The sequence below is a fragment of the Anopheles coluzzii genome, chromosome 3, assembly GCF_943734685.1.
Source record: "Anopheles coluzzii chromosome 3, AcolN3, whole genome shotgun sequence".
NCBI lineage: Eukaryota > Metazoa > Arthropoda > Insecta > Diptera > Culicidae > Anopheles > Anopheles coluzzii.
Genome location: NC_064671.1, coordinates 77,760,558 through 77,779,878, shown reverse-complemented (window position 1 = coordinate 77,779,878; position 19,321 = coordinate 77,760,558). Strand labels below are relative to the sequence as shown.

Genomic DNA, 19,321 nt, shown 5'->3' with positions numbered 1-19,321 from the left:
CATCAATGTCTGCGCTGTGGCTAGGCAAAACCACAACATGCGCCTCTTTGCCCCGTTACGACCGGTGTGTCGCGTCATCTAGAACCTCTTCAAACTGCCACACCGACATTGGAGGGTTATGTGCTCCGTTTTCTCCACACTTTGCGACAAACGGACGGCCAGCTAATTTTGTTATTTTTACAAACACACCGTACAAAGAGCTTAGCCAGGGTAAATAAAGGCGCGGTAGGCGCGGCGGTACCACGGGAATACGACAAGCAGAACAACAATGGCCACCGCGTTTGACGCAATCGTCGTTTAGGTTTTGTTTTTGCTTGGTTTTTGCTGGAAACTGGATCGACACTCCGGCCGCTACGCGCCCAAGGTTACGAGAGGCAGGGTAAGCTTCGTCGTCCACATGCTTCAATGGGCTTGTTCTGGGCAAAGACTGCGCAAAAGTAAGCATTGCGGTAGACTGAAGTATAAATAAAACATGTCTTTATAGGCGGATTATAGGCGGTAAAAGTGTGCGCGAATGGTGAATGGGTTTGTTTGTTCAGAAAGATAAATAAAAGATATTAGAGACTGAATTAGTATTGAGAGTAAATGGTGTTGCTTTGAAATCGCAATTCCCTAATAAGTTATTAATTAGTAAGCATTGTTTGCGCGTAAATTTTTATGCACTTTATTATTTGATTATAACACCATAACTTTGTATTATTGAGTAATGCAATGGACTAGTCAGAGACCCGCGGTGTGCACTTCTGCTTAGTCCAACAATAATGTTACACCGTTCTATGTATGTGTTCTTAGACAGCTCTCAAAGACATTTCCCTTTTGTCAAATAATTCTTATTTTTCCACTTATTAATATTTTAAAAGTCTACAAAATAGCTCTTTAACGAACAAGGCTTCATTCTCGCAACTCTCTTCTGGGTCATATAGAGGTGGTGGCAAAGGCTTTTTCACTGCTCATAATGTCCCAAAATGCAACGATTGTCAAGTTCGAACGGTTTTTGTAGGACAAAGCACACACTTCTAACTAGTGAATCGTGTTTAAATCAGCGTTATAAGCTAATCACTGAGTAGAGCTAATCGATGATAGCTGACTTCTGCTCTAAGTACAAGATACAATTAGCGCCCTCTGTCAGCAAATTTTCTCAATTTCGCCCCCAAAATACCAATCACTGCGAGCAACTCATCTTCGCTTCTGCAATTAACATTCAACGCATCTAAATGCCACTTCCCAACACTCTCGCTGTGGTCGACAATTGTTAAATCATCAACAACACCAACCAAAAGGCCACCGCGTTGCTTGCGTCCAAATCAACAACATCGCAGGCAGGCATCGCTCGCTAAACGCGTACCATCCGTCATAATTGTCACTAATAATAGATAGGCGTTCTATAAATGCGTACCACGTCCCAAGCTGTCCAAGTTTCAAGTGAGTGCACATAAATCCGTATCTAGGGTGGAAGGCGAGAGGCGACTCAACAAATGCTACTAATCTTACCGTTCGTTCTACCCGTACTAACCAACCGGATGCACGTTTTATTGCATTTCTGGTCGGAAATTAAAGCTTTCGTGCTTCATCTGCTCAATGGTGCTCGCACGGGGAGGAAAAGTTGTACATGTCATTGAGAAAAATTGTCAAGAAAAAGCGCATTCTGGGGTAGTTACGAGATAGGGTGAATGAAACCGTTGATGGACTAGGTTTGCCTCGCTTCTAGAGAATGTCGTCGAGAGAGAAGTCGTCAAACAATTCCAATGGACAATTGTTCCAATGGGGGTTCCAAGTTTGTGCATTGTTTTGCAAATGATTTTTCATTCAATTTCTCTGTGCTATTTGTCATTCACAAGTGTACCACAACGGTCCATTCATTCAGTGGATGAAATTACATGGTGCCGTGATTGCAGCTTTTCCCGCAAGAGCACTCATTGAGCATGCATGAGCTCGGAAATCCGCCCCCTTTCCGGAAATGCGGGACAATGAATGAATAGCTGATGACGGGTTAAAAGTTCATTTAATAAATAGGTGATGTTCAGGTTGAGGAGAGTTCAAATAGATTTCTTTTAGTGTCATAGTTAAGAGCGCATTTTCCGGTAGATGGCTCCAGGGACAGTGGGTTACTTTATTGATTTGGAAGCTTCATGGTATTTAAATTCTGCACCGTAAAACCAAAATGACCATTTTTTAATTGAAGTAAACAGATTGATTTAATGATTTTTGTAAAAAACTACAGAAGCTATTAACTCACAGATTTAAAAATAGTCTTATAATTTCGGTTCGTTTGAAGGTATTTTTCGAAATTTAACTGTTGAAGTTCAAACTTTACAATTCACAAAAAAACTATTAGATATCTTATTAAAACGGTTGACCCATAACAACTACCGTTGATAGTTTAGGTAAGCTTTTTTCTCGACCTAACATTTCCCATTCGCCCAACGAACATTACAAAACGTTCCCAAGTTTCTGATGCGTGCACGCAGCGTTACCTGCCCAGCCGATAGCTAATTAATGGGTCGATTTCCTTTGCCGGCGGGTTTTGTCAAAGGGTCGGAATGTGCTTGGGCCGACGGTTCATTTTGCATGTCTACTGGATTCACTCTGGGTTTCAGACAAAAAACAAAAGTTGAGAAAAAAGCACCCCAACAGTGAGCGTGAGTCATTTTTGTGAAAGTTTATGCAATTATCAGTCGAACATGGCTACCGAATCTAGAAGGCTGCCTGTGCTGCCCGATTACTGGTCCCGCGCGAACGGTGTGCCGGCAGCAACAAAACCCAATGATATCTACGGTTTGTAATTCCATTCGTCACGAAAGCTCTTTTTCATTGAGGTAGGGTTTTTTTAAACTTATTTCTGCAATTTTCATGGGCACCGTTTTTTTACTATTTTAATTCTAGTGTGCTACTGCAAGCACAAAAAAGGTTCCCCGCACTTCCTCACATATTCCGGAGGAACAAAATGATTAAACGTTACCTACCCAGTTCCCCGTTGAGCTCTATCGCCAACTAGCCAGGCAGCCAAGCTCTGGTTCAACCCGATATAGCTACTCTTTCCCGGTACGGATTCGACCATGGTCGGTACCATAGCTGACAGGAAGACCACCACGAATCAATAATTTAATTAGCTACCCGACCGGGCCCTGCTGCTCGGCCGAGAATATCGCACGTGCGTCTTCCAGCAGATCGAATCGCTGGAACAATCGACGAAAAGTGCAGCAATTCACGTCCCAGCAAAAAAAATCCTCTACCAACCTATCAAACCTCTGTTCACATACGCACGGGTCCCACCGAAAGGTGTTAATTATGGAGGGGTAAGGAGGAGGAGATGAAGAAGAAAAAAAGTTATGTCACTCTACGCAAAAATGTGTTTCTCTAAAGAGGGGGGAATGGACCGTTTCGAGCGATAAATAACTCCTCTTCGGTGATCCGTAACGCTGACCGAAACTGTCCGTGTGCTGGAACGTGTGCGTCCCTCCTTCCCAATCGTGGTGTTTAATAAAATTAAACTTGTAAGAATCAATCCTTCACACCTCGTGGCCGGCTCAGTTTTCAGCGTGTCAGTTCGCATTCGAAATCGTCCATCAACGTCCAGGTCAACGCGCGCACGGTGGTCATGGTGCGAGAAGAGCGAGCTCTGCGGCCCTACCACGGGTGTGACCGAAGAGCAGAGACAGTGTAAAAATTCAATCCGATCCTATGCGCTACATGTCATCGGGCATGCCTCCGGGAATGGTCCCAGAGGAGCCAGGAATGAACGAAATAACAAAAAAAAACTTGCGTGTGTGGATACATGTTATGGCAGTTTTTTTTTTTGCTTTGTTTTATGGATTTTAAGATGACTTTTTCTTCACATGATGCCTCGGGTGTCAGTTGACGAGTTGAAGGTAAATTAAGCCCATCTTCTCGGAGTTCATCGTCTTCATCGAACGGGAGCAACGAGCGTTTCGGGGTAAATGTCACACTGTGACCCAAAAGAGATGCTCATTATTTGCTTCTTTTTAGAGCATTTTTTTTAACAGAAGTTATGATTGAATCATGTGCTCTCCACCGAGAACTATCTTTTACGTTTCGGTCAATCGTCTTGTAATTGAAGGTAACAGATGGTAAAGAGGGTATGCTTGTGCAATTTTTCACGAGAACTATACAATTAATGAGAATCAATTTGCACTTTATTCTTTGCTTCGCGTTTCTTCTTTCATATGTTGCGTTCACCAGATAATTCTAACGGATAACATGCCAGAATAAAGATTCCAAAAATGATTTTTTACGGTTTGTGAGCACAAGGGTTAGTTAAGATGGATCCGACATGAAGAAACTCGCAAGCAACATATTACAAGTGCAAGATTATTGCACGCAAGCTGCTCACGAATGCAAACATGTACAATGCATTATTTGAAGAGAGAACGTAACGCCTTGTAACGTATAGAATTTTAACAGTATATGCTCGATACAGGTGATAAATGCGTTATGAAACGAAAGCAATTTTTAATCCAAAAAATCCAATCCTAACAAAACTCAAGAGGACAAAACACAAATGTAACAACTATACCGAGGAAAAAGTACTTATAAAATATCAAAACAAGTTAAAAAAAAGAATAACATATACATATGAATCATATGAAGCATAATGATGAAGGGAAATAAACAATGATGAAACATTTTTGGTCGTAATGTTTTTTCTTTAAAATCTACTTGATTTAAAAAATGAAAAGTTGGCATCGTAGTTTTGAAAAGCGCAACCATTTTTTTCATTTCTTTCCTTTTCTTTTTTCTTAAATCAAGCTGTTAAAAACATGTAGCTCAATGTGCAAGCAAAATGTGTTTTGTTGGCTAATATTTTCTACTAAATTAACTCTAAAACGTTTTATTGTTAGTGTATTCTTCACATAGTGTGTAATTTATTACGATTGAATTGATTTGGAATATTTCTTACGTAGGTTGTCCTATTTTATTAAATTTTAAAAATTGTGATATAACCTTTTTGTCTGTTTATGCGCTTGAGAATCTTTGAGCAACCATTATACTCGGGCGAAATCTGGCAAGGAGAATTTCAAATGTACTATGAAACTAATCTCACATTTCTATTAATTAAGTTGTCACTTTTTTAGAATTTTATAAATCACTTCAACTGTTTCGCCCCAAATGTTAAGGTGTAATGAAAAACAATTGAAATAGATGTATAGATGTGTAAAGAAATAGATAAAAACTCAAAATACAAGTTTTCCTACTATTACCTACTTTATAAGCTCTATCAATACTCTCTCTAGATATGGAGAGCTATTTGTAATTTAATATTGTATATTTATTTTGACATAAAAAGATATAATAAATAAGGTTCTAATTAACTTTTTACAATTTCAACTAACTTCACTCTTACAAATTTAAACGTTAAACGTTTCTTTCTACTCGTTACACAGCTTTGCTGCTTGGGAATTAACGCAGATTGATATGGAACTTGCATGCAACTTTCTTCCAATCGCTACATGAATACGTTCTTAACGGAGGTGAATTTTGCTCTCTTGCAATCTTCTACTTTAACATTGTTGAAATGACCTTCACAAATGATTCATTGTATAGTGACTCTTAAACATACTAATCGTCCTTGAAGATCTTGCTACTACGCTTTACCTCCACATAAAAATTCCTTGTACCTCGTATCGGTACAACATCGGACATGCCGCTCAACGCACCTGATCGTCCAGGGATGGGAATTCCCCTGCAGGTGATTAAAATGTTTGTTCCTATATCTATCAAATAACTTCCGCAAGATCTGCAACAACGTTAACTGTCAGGTGCGTTACGCAGTTCAACATATCGGAAATGATACTCCTGTTTCTGTCAGAGAAACGACTGATAACGTCCTCGTCGGTGACATCCGCTTTGTTCCTCGTCCACCGATAACTACTAATGAACACGATGTGATCGTCTTTGTCAAACTTTGAAACAAGCTTTGCTATCTTCCCCAAAATATGATGGCTCAAGCAATCGTTCAAACACGTACCTTGGCATCTACTGTCGATAGCGAAACAATAGATAGGTCATTGATGTCAACGAGATCTTCTTATCTTATCAGTTTGATATGCTTACCTGGAATTATATCTTGCAAATGTTGACTCGAGTTTCGTTGTGATGTATATATATATTTCGCTGTCGGACGACTGAACATCATACGCAACAGAGTCGGAGGAGTCAACCAACATGCAACGCTTTCTAATTTTCGCGGCTTTGATCGCCGCAGCGAGCGCACAGGTAATAGTGAACAATCGATGACTAAATAGGAAGGTCTTTTTTTTTCATCCCAGACATTTTATTCTATTTTAATCTGGCCACAGCTCTGCAAGAACACCGGAGATCTGGTGCCCAACCCGATCAACTGCAAGCAGTTCTTCATGTGCCGTACCGGGCGCACCATTCTATTCACCTGCCCGGACAACACGCTGTTCAACCCGCGCACGCTGGCCTGTGACTCCACCAACAAGGTACGCTGCGAGCCCGGCGATATCCCGACGAGCATTCTGACCTCCTCGCTCAAGGCACTGCCGGCGAACATCGAGCACACCGTGACGGCGTGCATCAACCAGCCCGTCGCGACCCTGCTGTCCAACACTGCCGACTGTAGCCGCTTCTACCAGTGCTCGATTACGGGCGCCATCAACTTCCAGTGTCCCGCTGGCACGCTGTTCGATGCTTACCGCAAGATGTGCGTAGAGCGCGATGTGGCCATCTGTGGAACGGTTGGCATGCCGAACCCACCCCTAGTGCCTTCGGTACCGATCCAGCCGCCGTCCCTTCCGATCGTTCCGCCATCGCAACCGATCATGCCACCATCGCTGCCGATCGTCCCACCAGTGCCCATGCCCATGCCCCAGCCCCAGCCGCCAAGCAACCTGAACAGCCTGCAGATGCTGTGCCGTGGAAAGCCACTCGGAGCGAAGATCCGCAACCCGTCCAACTGTTCGGAGTACGTGAACTGTATCGGTACCACTATCCTTCGCTTCACCCGTTGCCCTATCGGAACGTCCTTCGACGATGTGCGCAAGATCTGCGACTGGGTCCAGAATGTCCAGTGCTAAATGGTAGTGCCTCTAGCTTAGTCAGCCTTTAGTATATTGCCCCAGTAAAGGATGTTGGTATTAAAAATTCGGGAGACTAAATGCATTGATTTTTTTGTTTGTCATTGACTTTGTATCTCATCCTTTGGATCAAAACTTTACCAATTGGTGTCCAGAAAACTCGATCACCAGCTGTGAGCGTTTTCTCTTCAAAAATGCTTTTTATCCTCTTGTCCAACCCAATTCAGCTATTTTCTCTCGCATTAGACGAACGGACACTGCTTCACTCTGTTGTCATCATTAATAAATAATCTTTTATTGTTTTTTAGAAGCCGTATGACACCCTCCGAAGATTGAATAACTTCAACATAGGACACTAAATACATGTTTATGTAGCGTAGCAGATCTAATTTATATCGTGTTGGTATGTGTATTTGGTTTTATCTCCATCATCCAAACCAAGTACATACATTAAAAACTATTTACTTACCATGCTATCCAGATCATTTTCTCACACTTTGTCATTCTTCTCACTCTCTCTCTCTATCTCTCTCTCTCTCTCTCTCTCTCGATCAACGCTCTATTGGACATCAACAATTAAACCAAGAGCGAAGAAAAATCAGTACTTTATTACACTATCAATCACTGACTCCGTTACGCTGATCACGAGTCTGCCCTTACCCGCTCATCCCACTGAGCATTTAGCAATGGTTAACGCAGTTTGCCTAATAAATGGTACTATAAAAGAGAACCGTCCGCCCGTACACACTAAACCATAGCAGTAACATAACTTTACGCGCACAAAGTGACATTTAAACCGAAACGGAATACAAAACCTAAATAAAGATACCTTCTACTACGACTTTAGATGTTGTTGTTTTGGTTTCCATGTTTTGTTTAGTAAAGCTTAAAAATGATTTTATCATTTCGTAGTTGTTTGTTTCTTCCCGCTTCCCTCTGCTTTGTTTCATCGTGCTAGAAAAGTTGGTAACATCTTTGGCATTCTTGAGGATGATATTTAGCAACAATGGTTAAGCTATTCGGTTATTCTTTTAACCTTTCGCTTTGCTTTTGCATTGACTTTGATACAAATAGTTTTATAGATTTTATAGTTCCATTTGCTACTCTTAACCAATCCAATTTTCCCACTCTTTCTTATCCTCTGTAACGTTTATTTCTTCTCTTAAAAGTCTCCACTAGTTAGTTCTATCCTTGTATTAGGAAATTTTCGATATAACGGCGATTCGATATAAAACAGCTACATATATGTATATAGATGTGTGTTCGTCTTTTATAATGTAGGAGTACAATGGCAAATGGCAAATTTAGCTAAACCTTTCTTCTCGTTCGTTTCATCTTTCATCTAACTTCGTGTATAACCACCAGTACGCTACATGCTTGGCGATAAGCTAGACCAACTATCAGGAATATCGAAGATCGAAAAAATGGGAATTTCGTGCAAGTGGATTTGTTTAAACTGTGCTCGTTCGTCCATTACAGTAAGTTTAAATATGGTTTTGCTACTAGCTTTTAATATCGGTTTTATAATTTGCGTTGATGTGTTTCTACTGTGTATGATTTTATCATTTTACGTTTAAGATTTCATTTCTTTTGGCTCACACAGTTTTGTGTTATGTTTTTTTTTTTTAGTTTTTAGCAGCTTTCTTTCATTTCCGTGACGTTACATAGAGTATTTCTCTCGCTTTATCTACTAACACTGGGAAACCGTCCTGTTTCGGTTGAGTGGGTTTGTTTCTTGTTGAATTTGAGATGTGTCGTTATGTTAAAACGACATTAAACACATACACAATGTTTGGAGTTTACTTTTGTCTTCACGTTTCTTATTTTCCTTTTTTTTAGTTCGCTTTGCGCTTTTGTTTAGCTAATTTGAAACATTGGTTTTACTTTGATAATGAATTTCTTTTTTATCTTACTATTCTTTTGCCCTCTCTCTCTCTTCCTCTCTTTTCTCTCTCTTGCTATCTCTCTTTCATTCTCTTTCTCTTTATTTTCTATTCATCATTTCCTTCTCCTTCATCATCTGCCCTTCTATTTGTCTGCCACTTTCCTTTCACAGATACGATAACATTTAAAACGTGTATAGGAATCGATAACATCTAAGCGTCGGTGTACTCATTTTGTTCCCACGAGATTCGTTTCATGTCTGTTGCAGTTTTAAATTCTATAAAATTCCTACCATGCACACTCGCTTACCGCATATCCGCACCTCACACACATACACATAAACACAATTCCCGCATCACGCATTTTCCGACCACCCACCGGAAGCATACACCGTTTACGCAAATGCAATCCTTGGCCTTGGACGAACCTCTTCCGCCCAGCGTTGACCTTTGGGAGAGTGTTCTGCCACCGCTGGAGCTGCCATACATAAAATTGCGCCAGTTGCAAGACCCAGAAGCCAAATGACGCAGTTTTTTTTGGTATAAAAACGGGAGACAGAAGGAGGAAATTAAAGAAATAAAACTACACATTTCATGCACAATTTTACACAGTTTAAAACCTGAAGGTGTGTGTGTGTGTTGAAAAAATCACACAAATATAATGCAACTCACTCTCGAGCGGATGAGCGATATGGTGTGAGTGTGGACTTTCGGAGCACTTTAGTTAACACCAGTGCGACAGGAAATGAAATTTAATTCGAAAAAAGAAAACCGTTGGGTATGTAAGAAGCTTACCGATAGTGAAATGCCTTCCATTCACGGTGCAGTGGATCTTAAACACGCTTGAGAGGGGTTGCTTCACCCGCTGGAATGCAAGCGGAATGTGCACTGAGCGTAGAAATGTGAAGTAGATCGTGTAGAAATGCAGCCAAGCTTACTTTCATACATGGCAAAAAGGATTATAGCGCAGGCGGATGCAGTCCAGTACGACTTGCGCTGTATTTTCGAGCTTTTGAAACGTTTAAAGAAAAGCTGTACGAAAGCTAAAGGAAAAATTAATCTCCACCTCTCACGTTGGAGAGAATGGAGTGCAGAAAAAAAACGAACAAAAAACTGAGATAAGCTTGTCGTGAGAAATATTTACAGCACAGCGTATCCCTTCTCTTCGGGCAACGCGCTTTTGTTAATAATAACAAACAGTTTCCGTTTCCGGTGACGGAGAGTTTTTATCGCACCCACCCCAACACAGTAACCATAATCTGTTTCACTTTCCCAATTTCAATTCGAAATAGGATATGATTTTTTGTTTGTTTTGCACAGCCTGAGCTCATCCTGACTTTCTCACACTTCCTACACTGCTTGAAAGCAGTCCCTTACCGCCCGGAAAACGACACAAACAGATTTAAAACTTTTGGAAATGTATCATTGCGTTTCTCGCGTATTTGCGTGTTTTTCTTTCCCTTTCAAGTTTCCATGCGATCTCGTCTGTCGTTTTGTAGTAGCGTAGACTCCCATTTACGAGCAGAAAACACGCAAACACACACAAACAGTAGCTCAACTTGTTACGAAAGCAATCATCGAGAGTATTTATGGAGGAAAGAAGTCAGATAGAAAAGAAACAAAATGCACCAACATGTTCCTCCTCCTTCAAGGTCACCAGAAATGAAGCTGCCATCTAATTTTCACCTTCACGAGTCAGTTAATTTAGATAAAAAAAAAAAAAAAAAAAAAAAAAAACCTTTGCTATGTTAAGCAGTAATGAACTGTAATGAGAATGGATGTTGCTTCTCATTTCTCATTTCGAAGAAAGTGAATCTGCAATGTGAAACTGTATGAAGAAAGGGAGCAAAAATCACCTCCGATTCAATATTCAACCTACCAAACGGCTGAGAATAATTTTATTTTCTCTGTTTGCATACTTTACATTCACTTGGTGTCACTTCTTTGCCTGTGTGTATGTGTATGTGTGTGGACTATTCACACCACTGTCACATTATTTCGCGTTAAAGAAGTAATGCAAAAAAAGGGAAACCTAACCTTCCAACCAAATTATTTCTTCACTTTCCTTTTCAACGTTCTTTTTTCACCCGGTTTTAGCTCACAACAGCTGCTATACTTCCTGTCTTTCCTGCACTGGTTTTTGGAATGTGTCGTGCCCTTGCCTCCGGAAACGGGCCACATTCTTTCCTTCCATTCTTCCAAAAAGTCAGATAAAAGGGAAAATCAAAAAACCACAACCATTTAGAGGCAAAGTTTTGCCATCTGCACCAACGCTCGGCACGTGCCGTACCGTACAAATCACATTTGGCACGCTGGTGTGATTGTGCGAGCTTTGATCTTAGCCCGCCGGCTAAGAGAAAAGCGCAGGTAGTACACGTTGGCCGAAACGGAAACTTTCACACCGTAATCAGCTTTCTGATTACGAAAAGCAGCAGGGGCAGAAGGGTATTTCTGAATTTCAAATACCAAAAAATAATCTGAACCACGCTCAAATAGGATGTAGCGCCATTGTACCAGGAACAGAAAGTTTACAATATCGTGTATGAAGGAAGGAAAGTGCTCAGAAAATAATACCAGCAGCATTTTACGACACTTAAGTGAAGTGGATCTACTACTTTGGTGCTTGAAAAACGGGGCAAACCAGGTCGGGTTGGTTTCGGTTTTATCGTTCCTAGGAAAATTGGATCGTGCAGGGAACAATATTTCGATTTCGTTGAAATGTTTTTTTAACATCCATCCGGGGAATTGGAGTGTGTGTGTGACCTTTTTGATGCTTTTGAAGCGATAAAAATATTAAACCCCCTGTTTTGATGCGCTCGATGGAGAAGCCTGGTGCTTCATAGCAAAAAAGCTCAACGGAAAGCTTTCGGAAAATTTAAAAAATAAATTGTTAATAAACTTTAAAAATAATTAATTTTGTTAGTTTATATAATTTTAGATGTTTGAAGACATTATATTTGAGATTAATGTTTGCTTTCAATCTCAAAATTATGCTTGAAAAGAAGCTCCAAAATGAATTATGTTAGCAGCAGCACAGAACACTCTAGATTGAATGTTCCTCTTCGTGGAAACATGTTCTCTCTACGTTCAAACGAATTCATCCATTGAATTTAATTAAAATCAAATGCACTCAATGGCTTCTAACCATTGTCAAAGGCAACGATAATGTCACCCCACGCTTCCAACGCAAAAGCTCACTTCCATAAATGCTCTCTAATCGATTTAAACTTGAAGCGCGAATAATGCACACCGAAATTCAGAGACATTATTTTAACCTTTCAGCACCAGCCCAACAATGCCACACTGTTCGACAAGTTAAGGCAATGTAATGACAACGCTTCTGCTTTTACTCTCCTTCATAAAATCTTTATCTAATGGCTGTATGAACATTTATCACACGCACACACACACACTTTCACACACTCAGTGTCATTTAAACAGCCAACGATTCGGGCGACCAGAATCGAGCCAGTAAAAATGGATGAGAAATAATAAAGTATAAGAATCAAAACCGATGCCGAGACGGTACGTGGCCCTTGCCACCCCGGAGGCAAGCAGGAGCTTCGGCGTTCACTGCTTTCTTCTCAACGCTCGGTGGCATTGTTGTTGTGTTGCTGCCGGAGACTTGAAGGAGGATGATGATGATGATGGCAAGTGAGAGTGGCCCATTCGCATACACGCAGCCAGTAAAGTGACACATTATTGACGTTAATGACATTAAGAAGAACAGCGCTGTAGCCTGCAGAAAGAGACGCTACTAAAGTGCACACATTAAGTATTGTGACTGTTTGGGATGGAGGAGGAGGGGGGGGGGACAGGCAAGCAAGAAAGTGGCCTTTCAATTCTGTTGTGAGCGAGAAGAACGATGATTTGATATCGGGGATGAAGCTGAATGGATGAAATGAAAATACGCAAAAAGTCCGTTAATCAAACACGAAAGGTTAATGAAACGTTCTGTGACATCGAGCTATAATGGTAACCAAATATAACGAGAAAAGTGGGAACAAATGACACCTAGTATGGCACACAACTATTGCATGTACCTTTACTTACAGCCTAGCGTTAATTGAAGTCATTTAGCACTTCACCAGTTTCGCAACGGCTAACGACGTTGGAGTAATGCTTTTATGGTCACCTGTCTATCAACTGCTAATCAGCAAACGCTTCTACCGCATTGGTGCATGCGTACCAGTACCATTACACAGCATCGAGCAACCAAGTACACATTCTGAAAAACCTTACCGACTCGATGAACAAAATGTACCACGCGGCGCTGCGATGAATAACGCTTTCGCCCACACCGGCAAACGCACCCAGCACCCACATCATGGGTTTGGAGCAGGAAAAAGTGCCATTTATCCAGTTGATTACAGCCGGAAATGAAGCAAAAACTTGAGCATGCTCTCTCCTTCCGAAAACGTGTGACGGTGTGTGTGTGTGTGTTTGTGAATGAGTTAAGTGGGTCTTTGTCTTTCCACTCCCTGGCTAATCGCAATTATTCGCTTCCCGTTCCCCTTAGTGATGTTGGCAGCATGGCACACACGTGTTGAGTGATGGGGCATCACAAAGCATACACACACACACTTGCTACTCCAGGTTAATTACTCTAGCCGTAATGGATTGTGTCAGAAAGTGCTAGATTGGGTGCCATTTCCATGTCTCAGGTGTGCATTTTTGCTTTGTGTTGCTACTTGCTTGGTTTGTTTTACGCAACACAACATCATTCTCAGAGCTCGATCCTTAAATTCCTGATGCCTTTTTCATTCATTTCAATGCTTTATTTGGTTAGAGGTCATAAATAAGCACAATATCAATCCATACTTCAACTTGTGTTTTACACTCGTTTAGTAATATGAACCCCTCACTCTTAAAGCTCCGGTTGGACACTACACTACCACATAACACGCCAAATAAAATAGTGGTTGTGAATATGTAAAACATTTCAAGCATCGATACACTTGGCAAAATGAACTTTTTCAGAAATCCTTCCTTTAACGCCACTGACAGTGATTGACGCTTCGTTCCACTTCAGCGTCGAAGGTAGGAGTCTTTTCACTAACAAGACATGTATGGTGGCAGTGATCGCCAGTAACGGCAAAAATCAGACACACACCTGGCCACTGAACATACCCTACAAAATCGAATACATTTCTGTGCATACAAGGTTGAATTACATGCCTAGAGAAATTCAACACTGCTCCTATCGGTTTGAGGGAGTTTTGAGGAAATCAAATACATAAGTCTGTCTGTTCCTTACCGGCTGTTCGGTACAGGTCCGTTCATTCATGATGGAAGAACTTGCTTGCAGGATGTTGCATTTAATTTAACGTTGAAAGTTTTCGTTTGCATATACTTGACAGAGAGAAGGATGCTTCCTCATACTACAAAAGATATTTGTAATGAATAAGCTGTCTGAGTAACGTATTTCTTTATAAGTCAGCTTAAGTATTTGATTGACGGGAAAAGTTTTACCTACCTTAGGAAAAGTCTTGCCATTCAACACAAAACTCACTTCACTGATTACATTAAATTGTTGCCAAAAGTATTTTTGAAAGTAGTTCCTCACTCCTAAATTTATGAAAAAAAGAGTATCAATTCATCAGACCATTGATGAGGATATTAACCACGTTTAAAAGAGCGAACAGCCTTTAACCTTCTGAGAAGGAATAGACATTTTGTAGATGAAGTTCGAGAAGCCAATTTACATCTACAACGATTCAATGATTAAACATTACTGTTTTACACCAGACTATCAATAAAACTTGTAGTACGATTGTCGTAAAAGTAAACGGTAACGTAACACTAAATGTGCAATCAGCATGAAGGTAACATGAAGCAAGGATAGAAAAATAAAAAGCTTGAACGTACCTACTGTTTGAATGAAAAAGGGTAATCCACTATGCAGAGTAATCCACCGCTCAACGAGATGTTGAGATGTAGATGTAGCTGTCCCTTTTACAATCTTAAACATTGTTGTGTTAAAGCTCTGTGTGCTCCTACCTGATCCGGTACTGCTGCTAACCCATAAGCCAACAGGTGAGCTTAATGAGAAGCCATGTGTCAAAACCAAAGCCACCACTGTTGTTGTAAAACTCCTTGACAGCTTCATCTTGTTGTAGTACTGCTGGGTCAAACACGCTGCCTGTAAACTGTAAAGTGTGCAACGGTGGGCAACCGTACGAGGGCCGGAAGAATGTGCGGGAAACCTTTTACCTCTTCTGCCTCACGTTCACTTCCCTTTCTCTCCTTCTTTCAGGTAACGCTCAATTCCACTGATCAAATCCTTCTGAATCTTGGAACTTGTTTTCCAAGTTCCATCGCACTTGGAGTCACGGTACTAAACGCCGGATACAAACAGTGTACAGTGAGATGGGAAGGTAGAGGAGCGATAGAAACACAGCAACAAACTTGGAGGAGGTACTTTGGAGATCGGAATCACATACACGCAAACACGCACACACACACACATACGAACACATCCACACAGAGAAAGAGAGAGATAGGAAAAGAAACACTCATAAGCCTGTGCCCCGTTTAGGCGACGATGGTGTCCTTGTGAGTGTCACCGTTGGCGGTGCTATTAGCGACAGCGGCAGTGTTGGATGCGCTTATAACTGTACCGTTCACTGGGCCGGCGCTCTTCTCCCTGCTCTCGCCCTCCTCCGGCTCGTTTGCCTCGTAGTCTTCGTAGTCGTCCGTGTCCTCGTCCGCTTCCGGCGCCCCGTTCTCCGGCCCGTTGTTGGCTCGCTTGCCGCTCGCACGCTTCTTGCTCCGCCGGCGCCCATCCGTCTTGCCCTGGCAGTCCTCCCTGGCAGTCTTGGCCGCACAGTTCCCATTCCTGTCTGGCAGGCCGTCCTTCTTTCGGTCCGCCGCCGCCGCCGGGCCCGACGGCTGCAGATCAATGGTGTCGAGCGCACTGCCCGACCCGTTCCCGTTGCTCTCCGCTATCGCGCGCTCCTCGAGGCTCATCAGCAGCTGCTCCTTGGCGTTCTCGCACAGCCGGAACGTTTCCAGGAACTCGTTCAGATCGACCAGCCCGTCCTTGTTGATGTCCATCATGCGACACATGTCGAGCAGCTGTTCGTGCGTGTTGTGCGGGAAGTGGCGCCGCAGCAGCTCGCACGCCTCGCCGAACTCCTCCAGCGAGATCTGGCCCGAGTTGTCCTTGTCCAGTATGCGGAAGATCGCTTCCAGGCTGCTCTTGTTTTTGTACAGCGATTCCGCCACGGAGGTGGTACCGTTTTGGGCCGATTTCTGATGGCCCAGCGAGCAAACACGCACCCGGAAATGAAGAAAGGAAAGATGAAATTACACTTCGGGACGCTACCAAATTGTTTTGGTGTATCGTTTGTTTGTCTGGAGGGAGGGTGGGAGGGAGTGGGGGGTGTAAGCAATCGCACCCGGGGCGGTACAGTGTCATTTTCAAATGGAGCCCGATAGCTTGTGGTACGGTACCGATCGACTTGTTTTGTGTCGTGTGCGAGTGACATGACGCACTGACACGAATGTAGTACACCGGCGGATGGCATAGTCAACCGAGGGAATGATACTCTACGCTGTCTATATTCTTGGTGGGGGCATTTGTAATAAAGCTAGTCATACCCATCCCTCTGCTGTCCAAGTCGTCTATTTCTGGAAAGCTATCGCATGATTATGCTGTCAATGTAGGCATAGGACTTTTTATGTCCTTTGCGAGGGGGGGGGGGGGGGGGTGGGGGCGAGGGATAAACCGATATGATCGCTTCTGGTGCTCGTAGAATGTACAAATAATGATACAATTACGCACTCATTGTTACGAGATCCACAACAAAACCGTCAATTATTATGTCATTCGATGCCTGATGAAGATTTCACTCATTTATTTCTCCATTTAATTCCTGTCTCTTTGCTTTTTTTTAATCATTTTATAAGCAATCAATGGATGTTGTTATTCTTTTCAACTATTCAAATTGGTGTTAGACTGTTGGCAGACAGTGGTACGAAAACGTACTCGTGTGTCTGAGATACTCTGATTTAGAAAAAAACGTTCTTAAAATATCGCAGGTTCCAGTATACCTAAAAAAGATAAATTCCCATCCATCCAAACCAACCTAATGCTGATATTAGAGTTTAATGAGAATTAACGTCTAAAAAGCATGAAATCTATTCTTAATCATCATCATTAAAATAACTCTGTTTTCATTTAATTTATCAAAACAAACTTGTACTAAGTAGATCATTACAAGTATCCTATAAAAATCATAAACAAAATAAAAACTTCAATTTCTTAAAATAAAAACCATAAATTTTGAATGTATAACGGCAAACCATTTTAAAGATATCATTTATACAAAAATCCTAATCTACCCACAGCGATCTAGCCTCAACTCCCAAATGGGGCTATCCCACGACTCATCGCATTCCTTTCTACATCAATACCCACTTCAAAAGCCGGCCTGTTTTCATGCCGGTGCGATAACCCGATCTCGGTTAACCGAAATGATACCGCCATTAACGTCAACAGCCCCATCGCAAGCAGTAACGATGATTGACGGAACCGGCGAAGTCCCGGTACCAGCTGGCATCAAACGGCGCTCGGGTTTGACTTACAAATTTGAGCCCCAGCCCAGATCTCGCGGGAAACAAACAACCCTTCTCTTTTCTCTCTCTCTCTCTCTCTCTCTCTCTCTCTCTCTCTCTCTCTCTCTCTCTCCCGGATGTCCACAAAAGCGCAACATCATCGTTTGAAATGTTACAAAATTAAACACCACCTTTCACCGCAGCACGTCAATCTACCGCATCACGCAGTGAGATACATTCTTCAACGTTTACTAGCCTCAAACCGCATCTCTAAACCATTGACATAGTAGCTATATCCCCGGGTATTTGTAGTCCTTTTGCTTTCTTTTTTTGCGATACTTACGAATGAGTCCGTGTCGAGTAGATGCAGCGTCTTCCGGTAGCTGACTTCCGTCACCGTTGCGACCGTACTGGCAGTGGGATTATCGGCGGGTGCAAGCTTATCCTTCAGCATTCGCCACGGCAAACCGAGGCTGGTGGCGCTCTCCAGCGCCTCGCACCACTTGGCTAGCGGCAGCACACCTGCGGACGAAGAACGAATACGGAACGGATGCAATGGAACGGTTCCAGAAATAACTTCAGCTCAAAGATGAATGGTCGGCAAGGTGTGGCAGGTGTTCTTGCTAATGGTATCATTAACAGGGCCGGTGATGATGCTAGATAAAAGCGAGGACGTTTGAATTGTTTCGAAGCTTTTTGCCACCATCGCACCAAGATGCAGCTGGAATTGGGGCTGGAAACGCTGCTTGTTATATTGAGATAAATATAAATCGTCCTAACGACATTGTTGGTGCCGTTTCCTAGGAGCGTCTCCAAGAATGTGACTTCAGTTTTTCTTCTTTTTCGTAACGAACTTGACATTAAAAATATAAACGAGGTGCAGAATGAAATGTCTCGACTTCCCTTTTTTTATGCGTAGCCCATAATACAAACAGATAATGAGGTACGAAATCTCGTCCCGACCTTTACGCGCTACGGTTAAGTGCAACCCTGGTAAACGACGCACTCGCTGGACAAATAACTCTACCAGTGTAGGCGAGCAGCAAAAAAAACGGGACGAGGGACAGTAACAAGTAACTGCATCAAACTGCCACAAAGAAAATGAACCGTACTAAATCGCATCGACACGTCAAGCTTGCAGAGGTAACCCTTTTTCCGCCGCTTCTACGCACGAGAACAAGAACCACGGGAAATGATTTAGCAATGAGGGTGTTTCGCCGGTCGTGGTTGGCTTCTTCATGGGACGAGTATCAAGGCTTCCCTTCACATCTCCTCCGGGAGGGGTTTGCAAGCAGCAAGAAAGACCCACTCACTCGGTGACTACCAAGGTTCTAGTCTTCGACGGTGATGGAAATTTTATGATCTCTCCCAGCTCCCAGTACGGTTCACATTCTACGGTAATACATTGTCGCCGATGGAAGAAAAAAAAACCCTGACAAACGAGGAACGAACGAGTGGACGGGTAACTGGACTTACTAACTGTTTGTACTTGTGCGCCTTCCGTCCGCAACAAAATAAAGCTGCTAAAGAGCGCAAAAAAGTTAATAATGGTTCTGTGGAGAGGAAAAAAAAGGTTCAAAATGCCCTTCCCATGGTGTTGTGTGTTCCCAACGGGACACCACCACGAAGCTGGTTGCAAACCTTCCAATGTCGCTGGTCTAGCAATTTCCGGCGAAAGTCATAAAATTTCTGCCGAATTAAGCAGAAACCCCCGGACAGCGGACAACCCCAAGAGCGGGAGATGGTGTCGCAAGGAAGGAATGCGTATTTTCGGGACCGTTGTTTGTTTATTTCTTGCTACACTACACTACGCTGCTTCTG

The 19,321-nt window shown here is 42.4% G+C and overlaps 2 protein-coding genes across 3 annotated transcripts in view; one reads left to right on the top strand and one right to left on the bottom strand.

Annotated features, from left to right (window-relative positions):
* Positions 1 to 6,107: 6,107 nt before the first annotated feature.
* LOC120956480 (chondroitin proteoglycan 1-like) lies at positions 6,108 to 7,166 on the top strand. The gene is made up of 2 exons (XM_040377969.2): positions 6,108 to 6,234; positions 6,318 to 7,166. The coding sequence occupies exons 1-2, from the start codon at positions 6,184 to 6,186 to the stop codon at positions 7,056 to 7,058; spliced, it is 792 nt and encodes a 263-aa protein (XP_040233903.2). The 5' UTR covers positions 6,108 to 6,183; the 3' UTR covers positions 7,059 to 7,166.
* Positions 7,167 to 7,634: 468 nt separating this feature from the next.
* Positions 7,635 to 19,321, bottom strand: part of LOC120956479 (serine/threonine-protein phosphatase rdgC) — a 53,336-nt gene continuing 41,649 nt past the window's right edge. For both annotated transcript variants that reach the window (XM_040377968.2, XM_040377967.2), the window contains exons 10-11: positions 17,844 to 18,022; positions 7,635 to 16,195 (exon numbers count right to left, since the gene is read on the bottom strand). In XM_040377968.2, coding sequence (XP_040233902.2) covers positions 15,476 to 16,195; positions 17,844 to 18,022 — 899 coding nt within the window. In that variant the 3' untranslated portion in view covers positions 7,635 to 15,475. The remainder of the gene's footprint in view (positions 16,196 to 17,843; positions 18,023 to 19,321) is intronic.

Excerpts from the sequence above, each read along its gene's own strand:
- LOC120956480 (XM_040377969.2), top strand. The coding sequence starts at position 6,184 with ATGCAACGCTTTCTAATTTTCGCGGCTTTGATCGCCGCAGCGAGCGCA. Across the intron at positions 6,235-6,317 it reads TCGCCGCAGCGAGCGCACAG|CTCTGCAAGAACACCGGAGA; the intron begins GTAATAGTGAAC and ends ATCTGGCCACAG.